Source organism: Liolophura sinensis, chromosome 11 (genome assembly GCF_032854445.1).
Source record: "Liolophura sinensis isolate JHLJ2023 chromosome 11, CUHK_Ljap_v2, whole genome shotgun sequence".
In the NCBI taxonomy this organism is placed as follows: Eukaryota; Metazoa; Mollusca; class Polyplacophora; order Chitonida; family Chitonidae; genus Liolophura; species Liolophura sinensis.
Window position 1 is genome coordinate 8,243,527 of NC_088305.1, and position 21,884 is coordinate 8,265,410.

A 21,884-nucleotide genomic window follows, 5' to 3' on the forward strand; every position below is an offset into this window, starting at 1 on the left:
TTGTCTAGCTAGGTCAAGACACCCAAGCTGGGGTTAAACGGCGCGGACCAGCAAACGTTTGTTTGATTACGAGCCTGTCGATTTCACATTGTGTTTTCAAAAAATGTGGTGTGAAATTCGACGGTAGCGGAAAACAGCTATATGACAATAGTTGCTTCAGAGACAGATGATTTATTTATTTATCTGACACTTGTTTTACGCTGTAGTGAAGAATGTTTCACCTGAACATCGGAGGTCAGCATTGTGGTGGGATGAAACCAGGCAGAGCACGGATGAAACCCACGACCATGCGCAGATTACTGGCAAACCTTCCCAAGTGCGTCCGAAGAGGAAGCCAACATGAGTCGGACGAACTCACAGCGATCAGGTTGATGAGAGGCTCAGTGGTCATTGTGCCGCGCAGCACGCAAACAACTAGTCGACGGCAACCTCAAATGTCTTCCTGAGGAGAGGAAGAGTTTAGTGCCAAAACTCGCTTAAAAAGTTTTTTATTTCAGAGAAGGAGGAAACTGGAGTACCCCGTGGTAAATCACCGACCTATGGCAAGTTTCTGACGTAGTTGTTTTCCTTTTTTCAAACCGCTTGGTAAGGATATAAACCAAATTTCAATCTGGACTACTTTAACCGGAATTCCGGTGACGTGTCAGTCGTACCCTACACTCTTCAGTCTATAATGAAAAAGGCAAAACAAGGTTGCCATGACGTAACAGCGGAACAAGGTTTTCAATTGGTGAAAATCACAAACTTAGTGTCCTTTTGATTTTCTCGATGTGTTTGTTGTTGGCGATTTTGAAAAGTACGCTTTTTTGCACTTTGGGTGGGGTACGTTATAAATGAATATATACGTTTGGCCTAACGTTGCATTTTAAGTTAAGTATCGAATGAGCCGACAGGGCCGTTATAGCATTCTCTATTCAGAAACCTTTTACAGTGAAACCGCGAGTTTAAACCCAGCTTTCCTTTGTGGCTGCATTCATTTGGAGATTTGTGCGATGCGTGACGAGGCCTTGGTTTCATTGATGTGCCTGGATGGTTTTTCTGGCTAGGGATCCTAACCCATTTCATTGGAATGAGGGGTGAGAATGGTGCAAAGTAAGAAGAAAATGCATCTGTAAAAAAATCACAATTCTGATATTAAGTTGTAAACGGCAGTAAAGGAAACCAGCGAACTGAAATGGAAGGTATCTTACAGAAAATACCAAAATTCTTCAATATGACGTTAAACGAAACGCTAAAATTCGTGAATATGGCGTAAACAACAAATAAAAAAAAATGCTTTCATAATATAACAGGGGAGTTTTGTTATTTTTTGTCGTTAATGGTAAAAACAGTTTCTTGAGATCGTGAAAAAATGTTAGGCCACCATGGTTAACATTAATTTACCGATCACCAGCCTCACCATGTTCCGAAGGCACAAAGGACACCTCCCCTTTTCTTTAGAAATTCTTAAACTGAAAAACGTTCTGCTTCTCAGTATTCACCATCTTTTGTCTACTCTAAACTACTCCATGAGAAATTTTGTTCTAACCCCCATTTTACAGCTGCCTAACATTTTTGACTGGTCACAGGATACAGTAGAACTTTGTTACCTTTAGCTATAAAAGAGTTCAAACTCGTATTTCCGCATTCGTTTCAATTTCCGTTTATGTGACATACACACTTATCTTCCCCTGCGAGTAACCATTTATGAGTAACGCGTGGAAAAGTCGACAACTAGTCGGTTGTTTACTCCGTGCAATCCGGTGTTCGAAACCTACAAATCTGTGTAAGTAAATAGTAAAAATGTAGGGCACTAACCAATCAATAAATTCATCGCAGCTAGGCATAATATAAAATTTGTTAATTTTCCATAGAGGATCACTAATATTTGATGACACCCTCATTTATGTTATGGTATGTTAACCACATACGTCTTCGCGGTTTATTCATATTGCCGTCAAAATTTCCCATAGCAATATGCAAAGGCTTTTAGATGTACGTTAATTTCACATGTCACAAGTACACATGAAAGGAATAACGCGTAGCTGCCTTAAGTCAGAATAGTCGTTTGCAGAAATGCATGTCATTTCTCACCTTTTCGTACCATCAAGAAAATGCCGTCTATGAGTTATTAAATATTTTCTTTCATCCGCATACTTTGTCGCGGGATTGAGTCCTGTCGTTCCTTCATGTATCTGACACAACAGAATATCAAGTTATCTTGTCCTTTGCTTCAGAGGAAGCCGTAGTTACACGGGAGTGTACCGTTACTTCTCTTCCGACACCTGTCTAATATTTTTAGCATCAGTATTTTAATGAAACAGATGAAATGCGTTTTACTATTTGTAGAGAGCTAAAGTAAAGATTAGCGTGTTCAACATGCCAGCATTTAGATAAGACAGCTTGGGCTTAAGTGCGAGTCTAAAGGTCAATCGAGGTAAAATGGCGAAAGCTGCCCAGGTTTGCCCGTGGTATACGTCCTAAAGGATCACAACTTCCCCTATACATTCAAATTCCTGCGCGATGTCAGAAAAAAGCTGATCTTCGACGAAATGTGGGATATAATAAGAGTTTCTCTTGATATTTTCTCTCCTTTTAGACTGAACCTGTTGTTCCCCGGATGTGGCATATCAATGTAGTGCACACAGCAGTGAATCAACTGAATTATTTTATGAGTTTAGAGTAAAAAAAATGGGGGGAGGGAACTTTGTGTCCGAGAAGCTAGCGTGTTAGCACAGTACAAGATTACTGAAACCTTCCAGCAATGTGGCCGCTATGAGTTTAATGTCTTGTCTCTCCGGTTATACTTGGGAAGGCCTGCCAGCAATATGTGGATGGCTTTTGGCATCCCGCGGGCTCTGCTCGTGTTTCCTCCCGCAATAATGGTTGTCGCCGTGGTACGAATGAAATATTCTTGAATAAAACACCAAATAAATAAATAAATAAATAAATAAAATTGCATCTGATCAGGCTTTGGAGCACTACTGTGGCTTCCATTAGTTAGCTTGTTTATTGAACGCCATGCTCAAGAATATTTTACTTATGCAATAGTGGCCATATTCGTGAGTAGAGGAAAAAAAGAGTGCGCTAAGCAAATCACCGACATTTTGCAAATTTTCCACGTGTCACTTACAAATTTGCATAGCAGACTTGACAGGTGTAGATAAATGGGAACGAATTTATTTGTTTGATTGTAGATGATTTACGTCGTTCTCAAGAATATTTCACTTGTGTTTCTTCTTAACTTAACAGCAAAAAAAATGTGTACAAAGTCAAATAATTCATAAACGGTTTAATAACTGAAACATTCTTGAATGCTAATTAAAGATTTAACAGTTTATTTTAATTTGTCTCAGTGCAAGTTTTTGTATTACACATGGAAAGCAATAGATGTACAGTTCACGCGCAGTTACTATTCTGATTTGGCTACGGTTCATTTTAATAAATGAAGCGTTAGTAATTTGGTCTACAACATCGCCCTCACACTAACTTTAGTAACTTTAGTCAGACGCATACGGCGCACAGGGTTTAGCATCGTGATGTAATACGCCGGAAATATGCACACGTATCACTAACGGGCGCTGCGGTTTCTCGCGAGATTACAAACGGATATGACTTGATTATGTGTGATTAACAGTCAAAATTATCTCTGTTGATTGGAGTGTGTAAAGGGCAGAACGCTCAGGGAGAAGAGTGCAAGTGATCAAGTCAGAGGCTGAAGACATCAGTTCGTGGCACCGACTGCCGAAATACGTTTTTCTTTTTCTTTCAGTTTTTTATTAAAGATTTTTTTCTTCTTGTATTAGTCCATACGCCCTGTTATAAATCCCATTCGGTAATAAACGATCATCCCGTTAAGGGATGTATAGCCGTTTGTATAAGATCTTAGCACGTTTGACTTCATCAAGCAGTCGTTGACGGTCCCCATAAACGTGTTGTTGGAGCGTCACACCTCACTCCGGCTTCTCGCCGACGGATGGGGCTTCTACGCTCGGCTCGGTGACGCTCTCCGCCCGGCACAGCCAACACAAAATCCGCTTAGAGCTCTGGGCTAATATCCTCAGCAAGTTACGACCAACAATTATAACACTGGCCCAGGACATGTCTTGTACTGTTCCGGGCGAGCTATTAAACATACATCATCTTGAAGAACAGCGTCATCGAGTTCAAATGCACACATTCATTAGAATGTGTACACTGTGTGTTCATGCATTAGAATGTGTACATGCAGCAATATCGTGAGGACATTTTAGGCATGTCTCCATTTGTGTTTCGCCTGGATTGTATATTATAACTTAACATTCAAAATGATGTTCTATTTGTGCTTCTTATACCCGAGTATAATGCTGAAACTCCCCTATACTTATTTATCGATTTATTTATCTAAATGGTGTTTTACGCTGTATTCAATAATATTTCACTCATACGACGGCGATCAGCACCGTGGTGGGCGAATACCAGACAGAGAACGGGGTAATCCGCGACCATCCCTACCATTGATGGCAGACCCTTCCATGAACGACCGGAAGAGAGGAACTCACATTCAACAACATTTATTACTGTAAGATAGCATCGTCGGTCTAGCGGACTGTAAGAAAACGAAGTTGGCAGCACTTTAATCGCAGTTAACTACAGTGTAAACAAAGGCAAACATCAGCCGTGTTAAAACAAACACAAGCCTTATTATCAGGTTAACTTCGAACGTATGGCAAATATTGACTGCATTACAACAGTGAAAGTTTGCCAACAAATTCAGACGTGAAACGCTTTAAGCATTCAGTGTATTTTGTCACTTGCACACCGCTGTGAACATGTGAAAGAAGAGGCATGTGCAAGTATTTCGTCTGTTATGAGGCAGGCGAACAAGAACTTCTTTGATGTGAGACATTTTGTGAACAGTGTCAGGTCAGATCGACCCAGCTCTATGACCGCAATGAAGTGTACGACAGTCATTGGTGGAAATGTTTAATAAGCGAACGACATGGTTCGTAGTCTCAACAAAGCAGGAAGAGTATAGTTTTACAAATCAGGGCTTCATCGTGTATGAATAGTGTAATGTTTATTAAATAATGAACTTGCAAAAGTAAAAAAAAAAACATTCTTGAGGATTTTCTTACAGTTTCATAAAAGTTCTTAATTGTGAAAATAGATTTACTCTTTAGCCTATTAAAATACTAAAATTATCACTGTAAAGCAAAATAATAAGGAAACTTTATATAGACCCAACTATCACAAAATTGCGACAATGTAGTACTTGATCTGCAGAATGGAAAATGTTTTCCCTCAGTTTTCTTAAGTTCAAAAATACATTTTTAATCGTGATACATTTTACGTTTTCCAGTATTTCATTTTTTCTTCAAAAGAAATCAAATATAGGGCTTCATTGTTCCATTCCGATAAACGTTGGCCTTGTCGAAGCTCACAAAGAATAAACTGCACACAAAGCGAAGTGTCAAGATCCCAATTTAGACTGTTACCAGAAAAATATATAGACATGTAGATATGCTTTGTTTGCATAAAAATCTCATTAAACCATCAAGTTATGCGAGAAGTATATCTCAGTTATGTTTGTACGTAAAACCGAAACCACCTGTCCCTACTTTAATCGTTAACGATAAAAATGTATCAAGTGATACTGAGAAAGCTAATGAGTTCGTGAAATTTTTTGCAAGCCATTCAACTCTTCCGTCAGTAATACCAGCTTTACCTCCATTCACCTATTATGCTTTTGCACGCCTTAATTGTATACAAACAGGTGAAAGAGAAGTGACTGATTTTCTGTAAAACTAAATATTAGGAAAGTTTCTGGTGCTGATGGAATTAATAATTTCATGCTCAAAAATACAGCGGAAAATATAGCACCTTACCTTACCTCACTAAGCTTAATTTCTCACTTCAGTTAGGAGTCTTTCCATCAGCTTGGTAACTGTCTAGAGTATGCCCTGTCTTTAAAAAGAGAGACAGACATGATATGTCAAGTTACAGACCAGTTTCTCTCCGGATCTCTCTCTCTAAAATCCTAGAAAAAGTAGTATATAAGCACTTGTATGAATATTGTAGTAACCATAACCTTCTAACATCGAATAGTTCTGTATTTAAACATGGCAACTCGACAATGTCAGTTAACTAAATTTGTACACGATGTATACAGAAGTCTGGATAACGGTAATGATACGTGTTTCGTTTTCTTAGATGTAAGCAAGTCTGGCATAAGGGTCTTTTGTTTAAATTGAGACAGTTGGATGTTGGGGACCCATTACTACCATGAATTAAGAATTATTTATCTGATAGAAAAATTAAGTTTGTTTAAACGGAGCAGATTCAGACATATATTCTATTCAAAGTGGAGTTCCACAAGTCTCCGTTCTATGACCGCTTCTTTTCCTAATTTTTGTAAATGACATAAATGTGAACATTGAATGTAATATCAATATTTTTGCTGATGATACATCTTTGTCCGAAGAGATGACTGAATTTATTACATGTGAAAATAAAATAAATGGAGATCTAGGTCGCTTTTCACAATGGGCGAAATAGTACCACAGAAAACTGTATACTTACTTGTTTCCTTAGAAAAGAACCCGATGTACCCAAAACTGTATTTAGATGGTACTGAAGTGAAGAGCGTCCAGTACCATAAACACCTTGGTATCATTCTACAGCACGATGGTGAATTGGACGAACATATAAGATCACTCGTAAATAAATGTAATAAGAAATTAGGTATTATAAATAGAGTGAAGATGATATTAACAAGGAAGTGTTTAATAACTTTAAACAATAGCCTCATTAGATCTACAATAGAGTATGGCGACATATTATATGATAACTGTAGTATTGCGCTTTCCCAAAACTGGAAAATCTTCAACGGTGAGCGGCTTTGCTTTGTACAAGTGGAACGTGTCGTACATCAGATAAAGCTCTGCTAAGTGAACTCATTTGGACACCACTATATGTTCCGCATAGACAACATAGGATTCTGCTATTTTTTAAAGTTGTAAATGGACTTTCCCCGCCTTACCTACAGCCCCTTTTATCAAGACGATCAACATATATATGTATAATACATATGACTTAAGGTATAGTGAAAATTTACGCATATTTAGATGCCGCCTCAGTATATATAAATCTTCTTTCTTCCCGAACACAACTGAGGGCTGGAATAATTTACCTAAACATATTCGCCTTTCTTCCATGAAAGAACTTCAAAAATTTCTATCTCTACCAATTATTACTACATCTGGTGATTTTATATCGTTATATAATGACTTTAGCAACTTTTCATCTGTCCAGCACTGCAGAATGAGAATGGGACTCGGCGCTCTTCGGGCAAACCTTTTTAGGTATAATATTATCGAAGATACAACTTGTCATTACTGTACTGATACATGTGAAGATACCTTTCATTATTTTTTTATTTGCTCTCAATTTGCCATCCATAGGAAGCACATGCTACATACTCTCACACAAATTATTTCACCCGGTGTAAATTATTCTGTTTTCATTCCACAATGTTCACGATATATATGTAATATACTTTTGTTTGGCTCTAAAGATCTAAAATAAGAAGAAAAAAAACTTGTTTTTCAATGTGTGCTTAAATTTATCAACGATTCAGAAAGGTTTTATGACCATGGTAATGGTAATAACGATGTTAACATTGTAAAAATTAATTAATTTATTTCAACTTATATCTGAAATATGTATTCCCATATTTATTGAGGGACGGTCATGTAATAATGTGGAAACCTTACAGTTTTCGAGAAAGTAATCATTCTAGTAGGATCCTAGCCTGTTAACAATGTGCCCATGACCAGCAAACGTTACTGCCAAAATGACTGTAGATATGAAAGTTATAAATACAGCTTCATAAATAATATATAATCCATATTCCATTGGCCTACCTACCTTAATCACTTCCTGCATAATTTATTTATTTATATTATTTTTGTTGAACGTTATACTTGGGAGTTTTTTACTTATACAACTGCGTCCATTTTCATGGGTACATGGAGGAATCTTGCTTTCTTACTGTGGAAATTTCCAGCGTGACACTTACAGATGTGTGCACTAAATTAGTGAAAACCCTGTGGTGTTCAAAAAACCCCAAAGGTTATCCTTCACGTGACGAGTCAGGACTCTAGTGGGTGAGACTGTACAAACAATAATGTAATCTTTTTCAACCAATAAGATTTCTACAATTTTATTTCAGACACAGAACAATAAAATATGTGCGGTCACAGGGCAGGGAAATCAGTTATATACATTGTTTTATTTGTGTTTAACGTCGTACTCAAAAATATTTCCCATTATAAAGGGAGAAAACCGGGCAGAGCCTGGGGGAAAACTCTATACATTGTATTAACTGTTGGCTAAACTTTTAGCAGCGCCACGCATTCTGCCGGACATAAAACAGTGGTCCTAATGTTTGGAATAAGTTCAAAGGGAGTGAAAAACTAGTTTTGGCCCCAGGGCTCAGACGAAATTGTACACGAACTGACATAAAATCTCTAAAGAGGTAGGGCAAGGTTTTGTAGATTCATTTTGTTCGTCTTAAGGCAATTCCTAAACCACTTTTGAAACAGACCAATCTGCATCTTTATCATTTAATTGCTCCCTGTGTTGTCTGTCTACGGTGGACTTGGGTGTACCGACTCCCGGACAGAAAGGGAGATAACGCGTGCACCGCCAGTTGTTTATATAACGCTGTATACAGGGCAAATCGTAACAGCTGTATTTTATTCCGCTGTGTATGGCGTCAGATTCACCACTGAGAACCGCCCGCCATTTTGTCAACCCTCGTTCCTCAAGTGTACCTGCAAAAATATAGGAAACAATATTAGTAGCTATGAGGCGAGATAACCAGCTTACCCCGCGATTTCAGTACCGAAAGATTGCAGAAAGAACAACAAAGCAATGAGGGTGTTGTGGATGAGTCGGTGATTTTGGTGAAACATGACATGAAATTTATGTCAATCTCATGTAACTTCACGTGATTTTCCACTAACTTAGTATAACACAGCAATCAGATGGTGACAGATTCCACTAGGTAAAAAAAAAATAATTTCACATTACAATTTTTTTTAGAATTTAGTCAATTTCGTTTTGAACTTTGTCAGGATAATCACAAACGGTTTCAAAACGTGAAAACCATTTGCTCCAGTGGCCGCATTTTCCAAAAACAAGAAAAAAAATGATCAAATGAAAAATGTGTCTGACAGTGGGGATTTTCGCCGGGGAATCCCAGATATTCTTTAGTATTCAATGTCGTTCCATATCTATTCAATTACCAATACATGCTAATGGTGTGTCATGTGTAGGACGGGTAAACACTCCACCAATACATGCTGACGGTGAGTCATGTGTGTGGCGGGTATACACTCCACCAATACATGCTGACGATGTGTCATGTGTAGGGCGGGTAAACACTCCACCAATACATGCTGACAGTGTGTCATGTGTAGGGCGGGTAAACACTCCACCAATACATGCTAACGATGTGTCATGTGTAGGGCGGGTAAACACTCCACCAATACATGCTGACAGTGTGTCATGTGTAGGACGGGTAAACACTCCACCAATACATGCTGACAGTGTGTCATGTGTAGGACGGGTAAACACTCCACCAATACATGCTGACAGTGTGTCATGTGTAGGACGGGTAAACACTCCACCAATACATGCTGACGGTGTGTCATGTGTAGGGCGGGTAAACACTCCACCAATACATGCTGACAGTGTGTCATGTGTAGGACGGGTAAACACTCCACCAATACATGCTGACAGTGTGTCATGTGTAGGACGGGTAAACATTCCACCAATACATGCTGACGATGTGTCATGTGTAGGGCGGGTAAACACTCCACCAATACATGCTGACGGTGTGTCATGTGTAGGGCGGGTAAACACTCCACCAATACATGCTGACGATGTGTCATGTGTAGGGCGGGTAAACACTCCACCAATACATGCTGACGATGTGTCATGTGTGGGGCGGGTAAACACTCCACCAATACATGCTAATGATGTGTCATGTGTAGGGCGGGTAAACACTCCACCAATACATGCTGACGATGTGTCATGTGTGGGGCGGGTATACACTCCACTAATACATGCTGATGGTGTGTCATGTGTAGGGCGGGTAAACACTCCACCAATACATGCTGACGATGTGTCATGTGTAGGGCGGGTAAACACTCCACCAATACATGCTGACGGTGTGTCATGTGTAGGGCGGGTAAACACTCCACCAATACATGCTGACGATGTGTCATGTGTAGGGCGGGTAAACACTCCACCAATACATGCTGACATTGTGTCATGTGTAGGACGGGTAGACACTCCACCAATACATGCTGACGGTGTGTCATGTGTAGGGCGGGTATACACTCCACCAATACATGCTGATGGTGTGTCATGTGTAGGGCGGGTATACACTCTACCAATACGTGCTGACGGTGTGTCATGTGTAGGGCGGGTATACACTCCACCAATACATGCTGACAGTGTGCCATGTGTAGGACGGGTAAACACTCCACCAATACATGCTGACGGTGTGTCATGTGTAGGGCGGGTATACACTCCACCAATACATGCTGATGGTGTGTCATGTGTAGGGCGGGTATACACTCCACCAATACGTGCTGACGGTGTGTCATGTGTGGGGCGGGTATACACTCCACCAATACATGCTGACGATGTGTCAAGTGTAGGGCGGGTAAACACTCCGCCAATACATGCTGACAGTGTGTCATGTGTAGGACGGGTAAACACTCCACCAATACATGCTGACGATGTGTCATGTGTAGGACGGGTAAACACTCCACCAATACATGCTGACAGTGTGTCATGTGTAGGACGGGTAAACACTCCACCAATACATGCTGACAGTGTGTCATGTGTAGGACGGGTAAACACTCCACCAATACATGCTGACGGTGTGTCATGTGTAGGGCGGGTAAACACTCCACCAATACATGCTGACAGTGTGTCATGTGTAGGGCGGGTAAACACTCCACCAATACATGCTGACAGTGTGTCATGTGTAGGACGGGTAAACACTCCACCAATACATGCTGACAGTGTGTCATGTGTAGGACGGGTAAACACTCCACCAATACATGCTGACAGTGTGTCATGTGTAGGACGGGTAAACACTCCACCAATACATGCTGACGGTGTGTCATGTGTAGGGCGGGTAAACACTCCACCAATACATGCTGACGATGTGTCATGTGTAGGGCGGGTAAACACTCCACCAATACATGCTGACGATGTGTCATGTGTGGGGCGGGTATACACTCCATCAATACATGCTGATGGTGTGTCATGTGTAGGGCGGGTATACACTCCATCAATACATGCTGACGATGTGTCATGTGTAGGGCGGGTAACCACTCCACCAATACATGCTGACGGTGTGTCATGTGTAGGGCGGGTATATACTCCACCAATACATGCTGGCGATGTGTCATGTGTGTAACGGGTATACACTGCACCAATAGATGGTGACGATGTGTCATGTGTGGGGCGGGTAAACACTCCACCAATATTTGCTGACGATGTGTCATGTGTGGGGCGGGTATACACTCCACCAAAACATGCTGACGATGTGTCATGTGTGGGGCGGGTAAACACTCCACCAATATTTGCTGACGATGTGTCATGTGTGGGGCGGGTATACACTCCACCAAAACATGCTGACACTGTGTCATGTGTAGGGCGGGTATACACCCCACCAATACATGCTGACGGTGTGTCATGTGTGGGGCGGGTATACACTCCACCAATACATGCTGACGGTCTGTCATGTGTTGGGCGGGTATACACTCCACCAATACATGCTGGCGATATGTCATGTGTGGGGCGGGTAAACACTCCACCAATACATGCTGACGGTGTGTCATGTGTGGGGCGGGTATACACTCCACCAATACATGCTGACGATGTGTCATGTGTAGGGCGGGAAAACACTCCACCAATACTTGCTGACGGTGTGTCATGTGTGGGGCGGGTATGCACTCCACCAATACATGCTGACAGTGTGCTCCACCAATACATGTTGACGATGTGTCATGTGTAGGGCGGGTAAACACTCCACCAATACATGCTGATGGTGTGTCATGTGTAGGGCGGGTATACGCTCTGCCAATAGATGGTGACTGTGTGTCATGTATGGGGCGGGCATACACTCCACCAATACATGCTGACGGTCTGTCATGTGTAGGATGCGTCTAAGTTCCACTATTATCACGCATAAAAGAAAACATCAGGAGTCGAATTACATAATCAGATCGAGAAATTCTTCCTTACTTAAAAAACGATTCAAAAGTTTTTTCACCAAATATACCTCCGATCGATAAACACACCTCATTTCACATCCGAAAAACATGTCACTCTTACCACAAACGTCAGACTTTACTCTGTCGAACACCTATGGAGACCCACGCCTTTTCCCAGGTGGTTGACAAAACTCCAGACCTCGTTGGTCACTTAAAATTGGGCATGATGTCATTTGTGATAAAAAAAATCTTAGATAACTGAGGCAGTCATGGTCTGAGGGAGGTGTCAATTTACCCCTACCGGTATTTTACCTGGAATTGTATTATCCAGTACAAAACCAACGAGTCCACCAACAAACATGCTCGTGCTGAGTAGAACCCGGATGATCTGATCCGCAACAGCGCTACCTGGTGACAAATAGCAGTAACACGATTAGTTATTACGGTTTGTAAATATGCAGCGTGTCTCAAAAATGGCTGTTTTTATGTGCGTTTCACCTGAATAACACAGAGACCTGACTGTTAGTAAATGTACAACATTTTATTGACCTTGTTTAAACAATGGCAAATTTCATATCAAGAAAAATTAGCAGTTGAGCAGTATTATCATAATGACAAGGAGTATTATCATAATGACAAGCAGTATTATCATAATGACAAGCAGTATTATCATAATGACAAGGAGTGGGTAAAATTGAGTTAAATTGTTAAGCTCGTTGTTTTAAGATTCTACATATTTGGTACATGTGGTGTGCGAGGCAGTAAAACGAAAGATACACTACTAATTGACGCAAAGATATGTTTGAAGTTATTCTAGAACAAAAGAGATAAACTATTCAATGGAATATACGCTGAAATGTGGTTGTATATAAAGGCACTCATTTTCGGAGAACAATGGCCCATGCAATAAAGAAAGTATGCACTATTGCTTGTCACCTGTGAAGGTTGAATGTATCTCTGTCGGGGAAAATAGTACGAACAATACCGGGCTTGAACATACCACAGACACGTGTTTGAAACTATGCGTCGAACAAGACATTCGTACACCAGCTGTCAACCAATATGGGCCTTCTAGGTGAATAATCGCAAGGTCAATTGCCAAAACGGCGTTTAACACAAACTACTAAAAAGATAAGAAAGTAAATAAAGCACCAAAATAGGGCGGAAAAGGGCAGCTGGGTCATTGCGCCTCGCTAGTACGCTAACAACTGTAAGCTTTCAAGAAGTGTTTGTTAGCGGATACAAGATGGCATCTGGAAGAGTTTCCATTCTCCGTATGTAGTGTTGCACCCTAACACTTATATCGGCTTTACTTACCTGTGCTGATGGAGTCACCGTGGCTGTCTAGCCATCTGGGCAAACAAAGAGCCGAGAAGATCGAAAAACCAAGAATGAAGAGGTTCCGCGAGGAGTTGAGGTCAACAAACTGTAGGTTAGATAAACCCACGGCTGTTATCATGCCTGTAAGTAAAGACATTTTAATCAATTTAGACCCTGTGTCCCTGACAGACCTATTCTTGGTTGTGTTCTAACTTGCTGTTGATAAACACTAAAATCCGATTAACTTAGACTCATTCCGCTGTATTAGATATTTTGTCCACAAGTTTCTGTATCTGCATTTAGGTTTGGGTGTGTATAATAAACGTAATACTCACAATTTCTTAGTTATTCATTGGTTTACGAATATTTCCCCATATATACGACTTTAGTCAGATTATAACGGCGAGTGGCACAAGTAAATGGCCACCCTTTTACACTTAACTGACATACTTTCTAAAATAAAATAAAGCCTCACCGAACATCACGATAAACATTCCTCCAACGACGGGATCTGGGATTGTGACGAACAAGGCGCCAAACTTGCCCAAACATCCCAGTAGTATCATGATCCCGGCTCCCCACTGGACAACACGACGACTGCCAACCTGAGCAATGCGCATAAAACCAGTTTAATTATTTGACTGATATTTAAAGGCGTAATGAAGAATTTTTCCTCTCATGTGATGGCAGCGCGGTTTATGCTGGAGGAAACCGGAATGCCCGGCAAAACCATATGTACACCGTATTGGTGGAGGAGACGAGCCTAAGGAGTGGAAACAACGATAGTAGCGGAAACAACGTAAGGAGCGAAAAAAACCTAAGGTGGTGAAGCAACCAGTGAAGCGGAAGCAGCCCAAGGAGTGGAAACAAGCTAATGAGCTTAAACAGCCTAAGGAGCGGAAGCAACCTAAGGAGTGGAAACAAGCTAAGGAGCATAAACAGCCTAGGGAGCGAAAGCAGCCTAAGGAGTGGAAACAACCTAAGCAGCGGAAACAGCCTAAGGAGCGGAAGCAATCTAAGGAGTGAAAACAACCTAAGGAGCCGAAACAGCCAAAGATTGGAAGCAACCTAAGGAGTGAAAATAATAAGAAGCGGAATCAATCTAAGGTGCGGAAGCAATCTATGGAGCGGATGCAAACCAATGAGTCGAAACGACATAAGGAGCGGAATCAACCTAAGGTATGTCACACGAACGGTGAGAGCTGGTCATGCACGGATTCTCGGTTCATGTGGGGGATCGAGAGACTGACTGAGAAAAACGTGGAATAATCGGGTTAGTGAAATAGTGAGATGGAAGCGGAATTAATGTATGTATGCTCTTGCGCTTTTATGTCTTACTTAAATTTTTTTCAGCCATGTAAGGATTACGTATGTGTACATATAGTGTGACTTCTTGTGGGAGGGCGATTGCCGCTACAGTTCCCCTACCCAGTTACATTATAATGACACCGGGCCAACTACTCCTGTTATCTTGCACTACCATCTCAGCGATGAGCGTTTTGAAGTCTTTTGTATGTCCCCACACAGGTTTGATCCCAGATCTCCAGACATTGAGGTGAATTCCGCTAACCACTAGGCCACCGAAGCAGTCTTAAATGAATGTGTGGAGTGTTATGAGATGAAAGGTGATTGAAAAGTACCAAGCAAATTATACCTTTAACAAATTAGCGACAGATTAATAAAAAGTTTTTCAGAGGTAAATGTCCACATGGGGAATAAGTAAATAAACTGCGATATGGATCAATTTTTGCAAATGACTTAAGGTTAAAGCAAAGTGGAAAAGAGACCTTTGTTATGCCTATGGCTCCAACGTTCTCGCTGTACGACGTCGTGCCATTGCCCGTCCCCCAAGCTCCTGCCAGTATACAGCCAACGCCCTCCATACCGATACCTGTAAACCCACGTTATATACTGCTGAAGATTAAACTCAAAAGCAAAAAACTGTCAGCACCGTGCTTACTCAGGAAACAGCGGTTGAATCGATTGTGTGCGGAACGCGGAACCAGAACGCGACAGCACAAAATACGCGACATGCCCAGAAATGAATTTCTTTATTTATTTGATTGGCTGCTGCGTCATTGTGGTGCGCTAGCATTCTTACCATTCGGAGATTCTCACCAGAAGTGACCAGTTCACTTAGGTTACAGTTAGGTTGCAAACAAATTCAGTGATTTGCTGGTTATTGGGATATTGATCTACTCTGTGAGTTCATATGTCGTATTAAGGTATACAATATCGCGTTGTTGCGCTGACCACGCACGTAAACGCCATTTATGAACATTACAACACGACAACTTAACGTTTTTAGTTAAAATGTCACCTTCTCGTAATAGACTTGTGCTTGTGGAGGAAAACTTCGGCTATTGATTCAAGTCATGCTGATTTTTACTATACCTAACCCCGGCGACTCACCAACCTATTCGTTATTTAAATAAGATGAAATACATAGGATGGCCAGTTTCATGAGTGAAGGAAACTGGAGTGTGTCCCGAAGAAATTTCCACGTTTTCCACGTTTGACATATCATCTCAGTGGGATCCGACTTTTCTTCATGCTCCTTTATTTTGACCAAGATGCAAGGTCCTTATTGAACAAAGGGACCAATGGAATCCAGAAAATCCCATGTCCGAGAATGCAAATCATTCCACGCCTCGTGTTCAGAGATTTACTGATTTATTTATTTGATCGTTCTTCATCACCATCTAGCGAATGAAATCCGATTACCTTAACCACTTGTCGACGGACAGCTCCCCCCCCCCCCCACACTCATGGGGATATCGTACCTCTGTTAACAGCGTGTGCTGGCGGTGGTGGGGCGCCACTCAGTCTGGCGCATGCGTAATAGTCTCCAACCGATTCCATCATTGAGGCCAAAACTCCGGCGACCATTCCGAAAACTCCCGAACCACTCACTGTGGGAAGTCCCCACTGACCTGCAACACGACAAAAAATATTAGCGAGTTCTCTGAGCTTAACATCTACCGTTGGTGCCTTCGGGGACTACTGGTTTACATTTTGTCTGTATCCCCTAGTCTGTCAGTTGGTCAGCCCGTAACAATGTTACAGCACAACTTCGAGTTTCGTAATTTTACATCCATTTTAGAAAAACTATGTCTATTTTTGTCTTGTTATGGACGCTGACACTTTCGAAGCCTTTTTTGTTATTTATTTTTTTATTTGATTGGTGTACTCAAGAAAATTTCACTTATACGTCGGCGCCCAGCATAATGGTGCGAGGAAACCGGGCTCGAAATCCAAGATCATCCGCATTTTGCTGCCAGGCCGTCCCACATACGACCATAAAGGAAGCCAACGTTGTTGAGAGGCTCCTGGGTCATTGAGCCTTTTTGTTACTGTGATTTAAAAGCATATGCCGTTACATGACGTTACAGGTATACGTGTGCTTACCAGGGTAAGGAAATCTAAACCATGCTGCTTCCCTGATGACGTAGGTTTTGTTGTCGGTTCTAGCCTCGTAGCCCCACTCCCCGGGACTTGTCGGAAGGACGTTGGTGACAGTAAGCAGAAAGCAAATCAACCATGACAGAGCAATAGCCATGATGATCTACAAATACCAGTTAAGAACAAGTATAAGGTTAAAGTCTGTCTTCCCATTAGCTCGAACAAATCAAGACGCTGTCTCCTCTTACCAGTCCTAACAACCACGTTTGTATAGATTGCACTGACTTGGTGTTTACCGCCGTATTATAAAACTTATCACTCATTTGACAGCATTTCACCAAAGAATCCCCTTGACTTCAAACTGAAGATTCGAACACACAACATCACTCTATAGGGCTTGACAATCAATCGTTGCTCTATAACAATGTGGGCCAGCGAGGGTCCAAATATAGTATTTATTTATTTATTTGAATGATGTTTTACTTCTCTCTCAAGAATACTTCACTTATACGACGGCGGCCAGCAGGAAACCAACGATCATACACAGGTTGCACAAATACAGTAATGCCTCTCCGAAGCTTCAACTCGAAGACACCATGGCTCGGTTGTTCAAAAGTATATTAACTAATACCGGTATTAAGTCAAATTACATATTTACAATTTCAACAAAAAAACAGCAATTAGTACAGTTGTACAGAGATCAAAGGGAACAGCAGCAGATTTATTTTTATTAAATATACTGATAAACAATTATTTTTGGGCAGGATACAAAACTTGTCTTAAAACTAAATCTGCTATTACGCCTTAAGACAGTCTTGAACAACTGAGACCAAGCATGATGACCCAGGCACAACTTACAAAACACCAAAAACAACCAACACAAACCTCAGAAGTACCATGAAAGTGTATATGACGTATTATTTAAGACGGATTAATACATAGAGGGTTTTTCCGGGTGTTTTATAGGTCACAATTATGACAAGGCTGGAGAATGAGGCAGGGTCTGAGGCTTACAAACGCTCATACACTTTAGCAACCAAAGTGCGGAAATATTCAAACATGTAAATATTGTCAAGCGGTGCAATATGACGTTTCCTTTCTTCGTCCGATGACAATTGGTTTAGTTTCCATTAACCTTGTACCAAGGAATGAGCAATGTCAGAAACATGGTTGTTTTATAACAAAACACTTAAAACAAAAATAGAGAGGAAAATCAGAGCAGTTTGGTAATAATGTCTGGAAATAGTCATATGTAACAGCTGAAATATGATTTCTCGTCAACTTATCTCAATTAAGGTTTTATTCTAACTGTTCATGTAAATGCTTAGATGTTAACCAGTTGCACGTCCACTGACCTATATAGAAGTGTTGTCATTTATGAGACGTCACTGTTCTAGAATTACTCAGAATGCTGTAATGGAATCGCATTGAATGAAAAACAACATTAAAACAAAGCAAAGGGAGCTGGCCTTGAGGATGCTTATCCCAGCAGCAGAATAGATGCTGAACAAAGGTTGAGACGTCTGTATATGGCGGTTACAATAACGCTGAATGGATGGATTGGTGTGTTTCACCATATACTCAAGAATATTCTACAAAGACCAAGGCTGTCAGTTTTTGTAGATGGGTCAACAGTGTAGAGTTTCGGAGAGAACCATCGTTCCTTAGGCAATTTCCTGGCAATCTTCTTGACTTGAAATCATCTCATGAAGATGATTGTGTTTATGAAAAGGATTTGGCTTACATAAAAACGCGTGACACATTTTTGGGATGAAACTCTCATTGCAGAAGTGTTTTGAGTTTGGAGTGTTGAGATTCCTGTACCTGTGTTTCAGTATAAAGTACAGTTCCTCTGGTATAGCATCTTTCTTAACACTTACGGGAAATAGTTTGAATATCGGTACAGTTGTTGTTTTACAACCAGCCCCCTTTCGCCATGCTGGGCACGGAACAGACACTTCCCTGAGGTACTGAGAAAAGGCGCCAATAAACACTATTGTCCTGGAATACAAAATCGATTGGTTAACTGACAGATTTGACGCATATTTAACTGAAAGACTTTGTTGGGCTAGCTCTTGACCAAGACATTTCAAAATTGTACAACGGCCACTTCATCCAGTCTATGAACACAGACTTGTATGTAAAGATTTCAGAATTAGAGACACATACACATATCGAAAGATTGTGGTTATTTCTTTAACGCTTTTACAATAAATTGTTTTGAATAGCTATTTAACGAAAATATGATTATCTTGATTATTTTGTTTATCTCGGTATCAGAAAAATTCAGACCTTTCCAACATACTCCATGTGCATATTTCATTTTTCATATTCATTTTTATAATATTGTAGCCATCCAGAATGGTTTAGACACATTTTCTTTCATTATATCAATCCATAATTATCATAAACCATCTATGAGCTTTCAATTGTTTATTATATGAATCTAAAACTATTAGAAATCCTTTTTTTTCAGCTTTCTTACGTCCTACCAAGGCAGAGTTATAAGAAACCATCCTTGAGCTTTCAGCTGCCTTACATTATAGCGATCCACCATTGCTTAGAAGCCTTCTCTGCCGCTGCGCTAAACAAAGACAAGCCAATCATCGTCACCGTTGGGGTCACCGCTAGAGGGCCGATGAATTTTAAAATTAGACCCATAATTCCGCTAAAACCGATAGCAACTTGAAACAGAGAGGCCACCATGATCGCTCCCTGCAGCTGAGAAAAAAAAAACAAAAACAAAAAAAACAAAAAAAAAATGAGGATATGAGTTTTATCATTTCTAAAATGACGTTATCTGGAAACGTCAGTTCTCGAACAATCATACATGTGCCAACACTGAGATAAGTTTAAGAGTATCCCACCAGCTGTACTTTTTGCACAGAGGTGTCGCCAAACCTGCGAAATGTTCTCTCTTCAAGGTGTTGGCTGCCGCCGTATTAGTGAAATATTCTTGAGTACGGCGTAAAACTCCAATGAAATAAATAAATAAATTCCCACGCGATTTGCTGTAATACTATTGAAGTGGAGTTAAACAACAATCATTCATTCGAACAAAAACATTGGAACTATTTTAAATTGGTGACGATTTTTCTCGCAACTACGATTGTATAAGTTTGAATAAAGAAGAGATACAGTTAGAGAGTTCACAATGTGCTATAGTTACTGTCAAACACACCTGTCCAATGCGCTTAAATAAATATCGGCTGATTGATGGATTTATTGATTGATTTATCGGTGATTAACAACGTGCTCATGAATTTTTCACTGATGTGACATGCGGCAACCTTAATGGGTTGATTAAACCCGTGTGGTCTGAGTTAACCACCGCCCTTCGCCAAGTATCTCACGAAACTACAGACTTAAAGCGGACAGCATAAACAGCCACGGCTGGATTCGAACGCGATAACTCATTGGGGTCAAGCGCTTGATGATCGCAGCGTGCCAGCTTTTTAACCATCAGAGCCAGCGAGTGCACGCCCAAATCGTCTGCTGTTTACATATGGTTTCCTTCATTAGATATTTAATTGGCGTTTAGCGCAGCTTTCAAGAATCTTGGCCCACAATAAACATGCAGCGATTTTTCAACAATGGTAGATAGGACACAAATGTATATTTTTCTTTTATCGTGTTGTAGTGCTTGAGAGAGTATTGTCCCCTTGATCGATAGAGAAAGTTGGTCATTCTTTACCTCGCGCAATCTTTCTTGCCACATCTGGCGGTGCTCCGCCCCTCCGTTCTCAGGCAAAGTTGTGTTTTCATTATCTGCTCCTGAAAGGAATAGATAACATGAAATTCCGACTGATCTTTAAAGATGGAGAAAACATAAAAATGACATAAAAATTCGGTGAAAGAGTGAGAAAAGTTACTCCTAAATGTGGTCTTCAATATTTTTTCCGATTTTTCTTTAAGGAGAAAAAGACTCTCGAAAATATTTTTCTATGGTGGGTATTTGGGACCACCTTTTTGGTATTTATAGTGTTTGTTAAATAATGTCATAAATGAGGATGTAACACAGGTTTAATAAATATGTTTGCACTAGAATTTGTTCTTTTCAGCTAACAAATGTATTAAACCTCAATTTGGATCATATTTATATTTTTAATGTGTTCATAAATATTATCATAATTTAGATTAAATGCATATGTTTCGATATGAACAACAAATTTACATTCAGATAAATTTATTAGTTAAGCTTCATATCCTTATTTAGAACATTTTTATGCAACAACGATAAATACCAAAAGTTGATCCCAAGTACCCACCATACAAAAATATTTTCAAATACCCTTTTTCTCTTGAAACAAAAAACCCAATGAAATATTAAGGCTCATATTTGCAAATAATCTTTGACGCTCTTTCATCTAATTTTGGCATCATTTTTATGTTTTTTTTTCTCCAGAAAATCTGTCTAATATTGGAAGCATTTCCCGACAGTAAAGTAAAATGTTACATTTGATTATGGGCAAGAAATGCAACTGAATATTTCTGACAAACTTCGTTTCAAAACTGGATGTTTTTGAAAAACCCTGGATGCCAAAGAAACATCAGAACATATTCTTACATAACATCTCCACGATTAGGTTTTGAGACGGAAAATTTCACTTAGATGATTGAATCACTGGCTTACAGCGACTGTCAGGCATTTAACCAATGAAATCCATGTTCAAATTCAGCTCTGCCTGTTATGACTACGGCGTGAAGACAAGAGGTTTGCCAAATTACATGGTAGTGATCAAAGGTAGATACACCGGGCACCCTGGTTTCCTACGTTTTAAATGAAGCTACGGACACTTAGCCAAAAGGATGTGTAAACCCACTGGATTAAAACAAGACAGAATACTGATCTATGCGTGGAAACCAAGACTCTTGTCCGAACAAGAAAACGAAACATCTTTA

The 21,884-nt window shown here is 40.3% G+C and overlaps 1 protein-coding gene across 1 annotated transcript in view; it reads right to left on the bottom strand.

Annotated features, from left to right (window-relative positions):
• Positions 1-8,544: 8,544 nt before the first annotated feature.
• The window catches only part of LOC135477823 (solute carrier family 23 member 1-like), a 29,251-nt gene continuing 15,911 nt past the window's right edge, over positions 8,545-21,884 (bottom strand). Inside the window, exons 9-18 of the mRNA XM_064758027.1 lie at positions 20,677-20,753; positions 19,522-19,703; positions 18,863-18,983; positions 16,989-17,145; positions 16,364-16,513; positions 15,368-15,471; positions 14,056-14,185; positions 13,578-13,721; positions 12,573-12,668; positions 8,545-8,795 (exon numbers count right to left, since the gene is read on the bottom strand). Coding sequence (XP_064614097.1) covers positions 8,545-8,795; positions 12,573-12,668; positions 13,578-13,721; positions 14,056-14,185; positions 15,368-15,471; positions 16,364-16,513; positions 16,989-17,145; positions 18,863-18,983; positions 19,522-19,703; positions 20,677-20,753 — 1,412 coding nt within the window. The remainder of the gene's footprint in view (positions 8,796-12,572; positions 12,669-13,577; positions 13,722-14,055; positions 14,186-15,367; positions 15,472-16,363; positions 16,514-16,988; positions 17,146-18,862; positions 18,984-19,521; positions 19,704-20,676; positions 20,754-21,884) is intronic.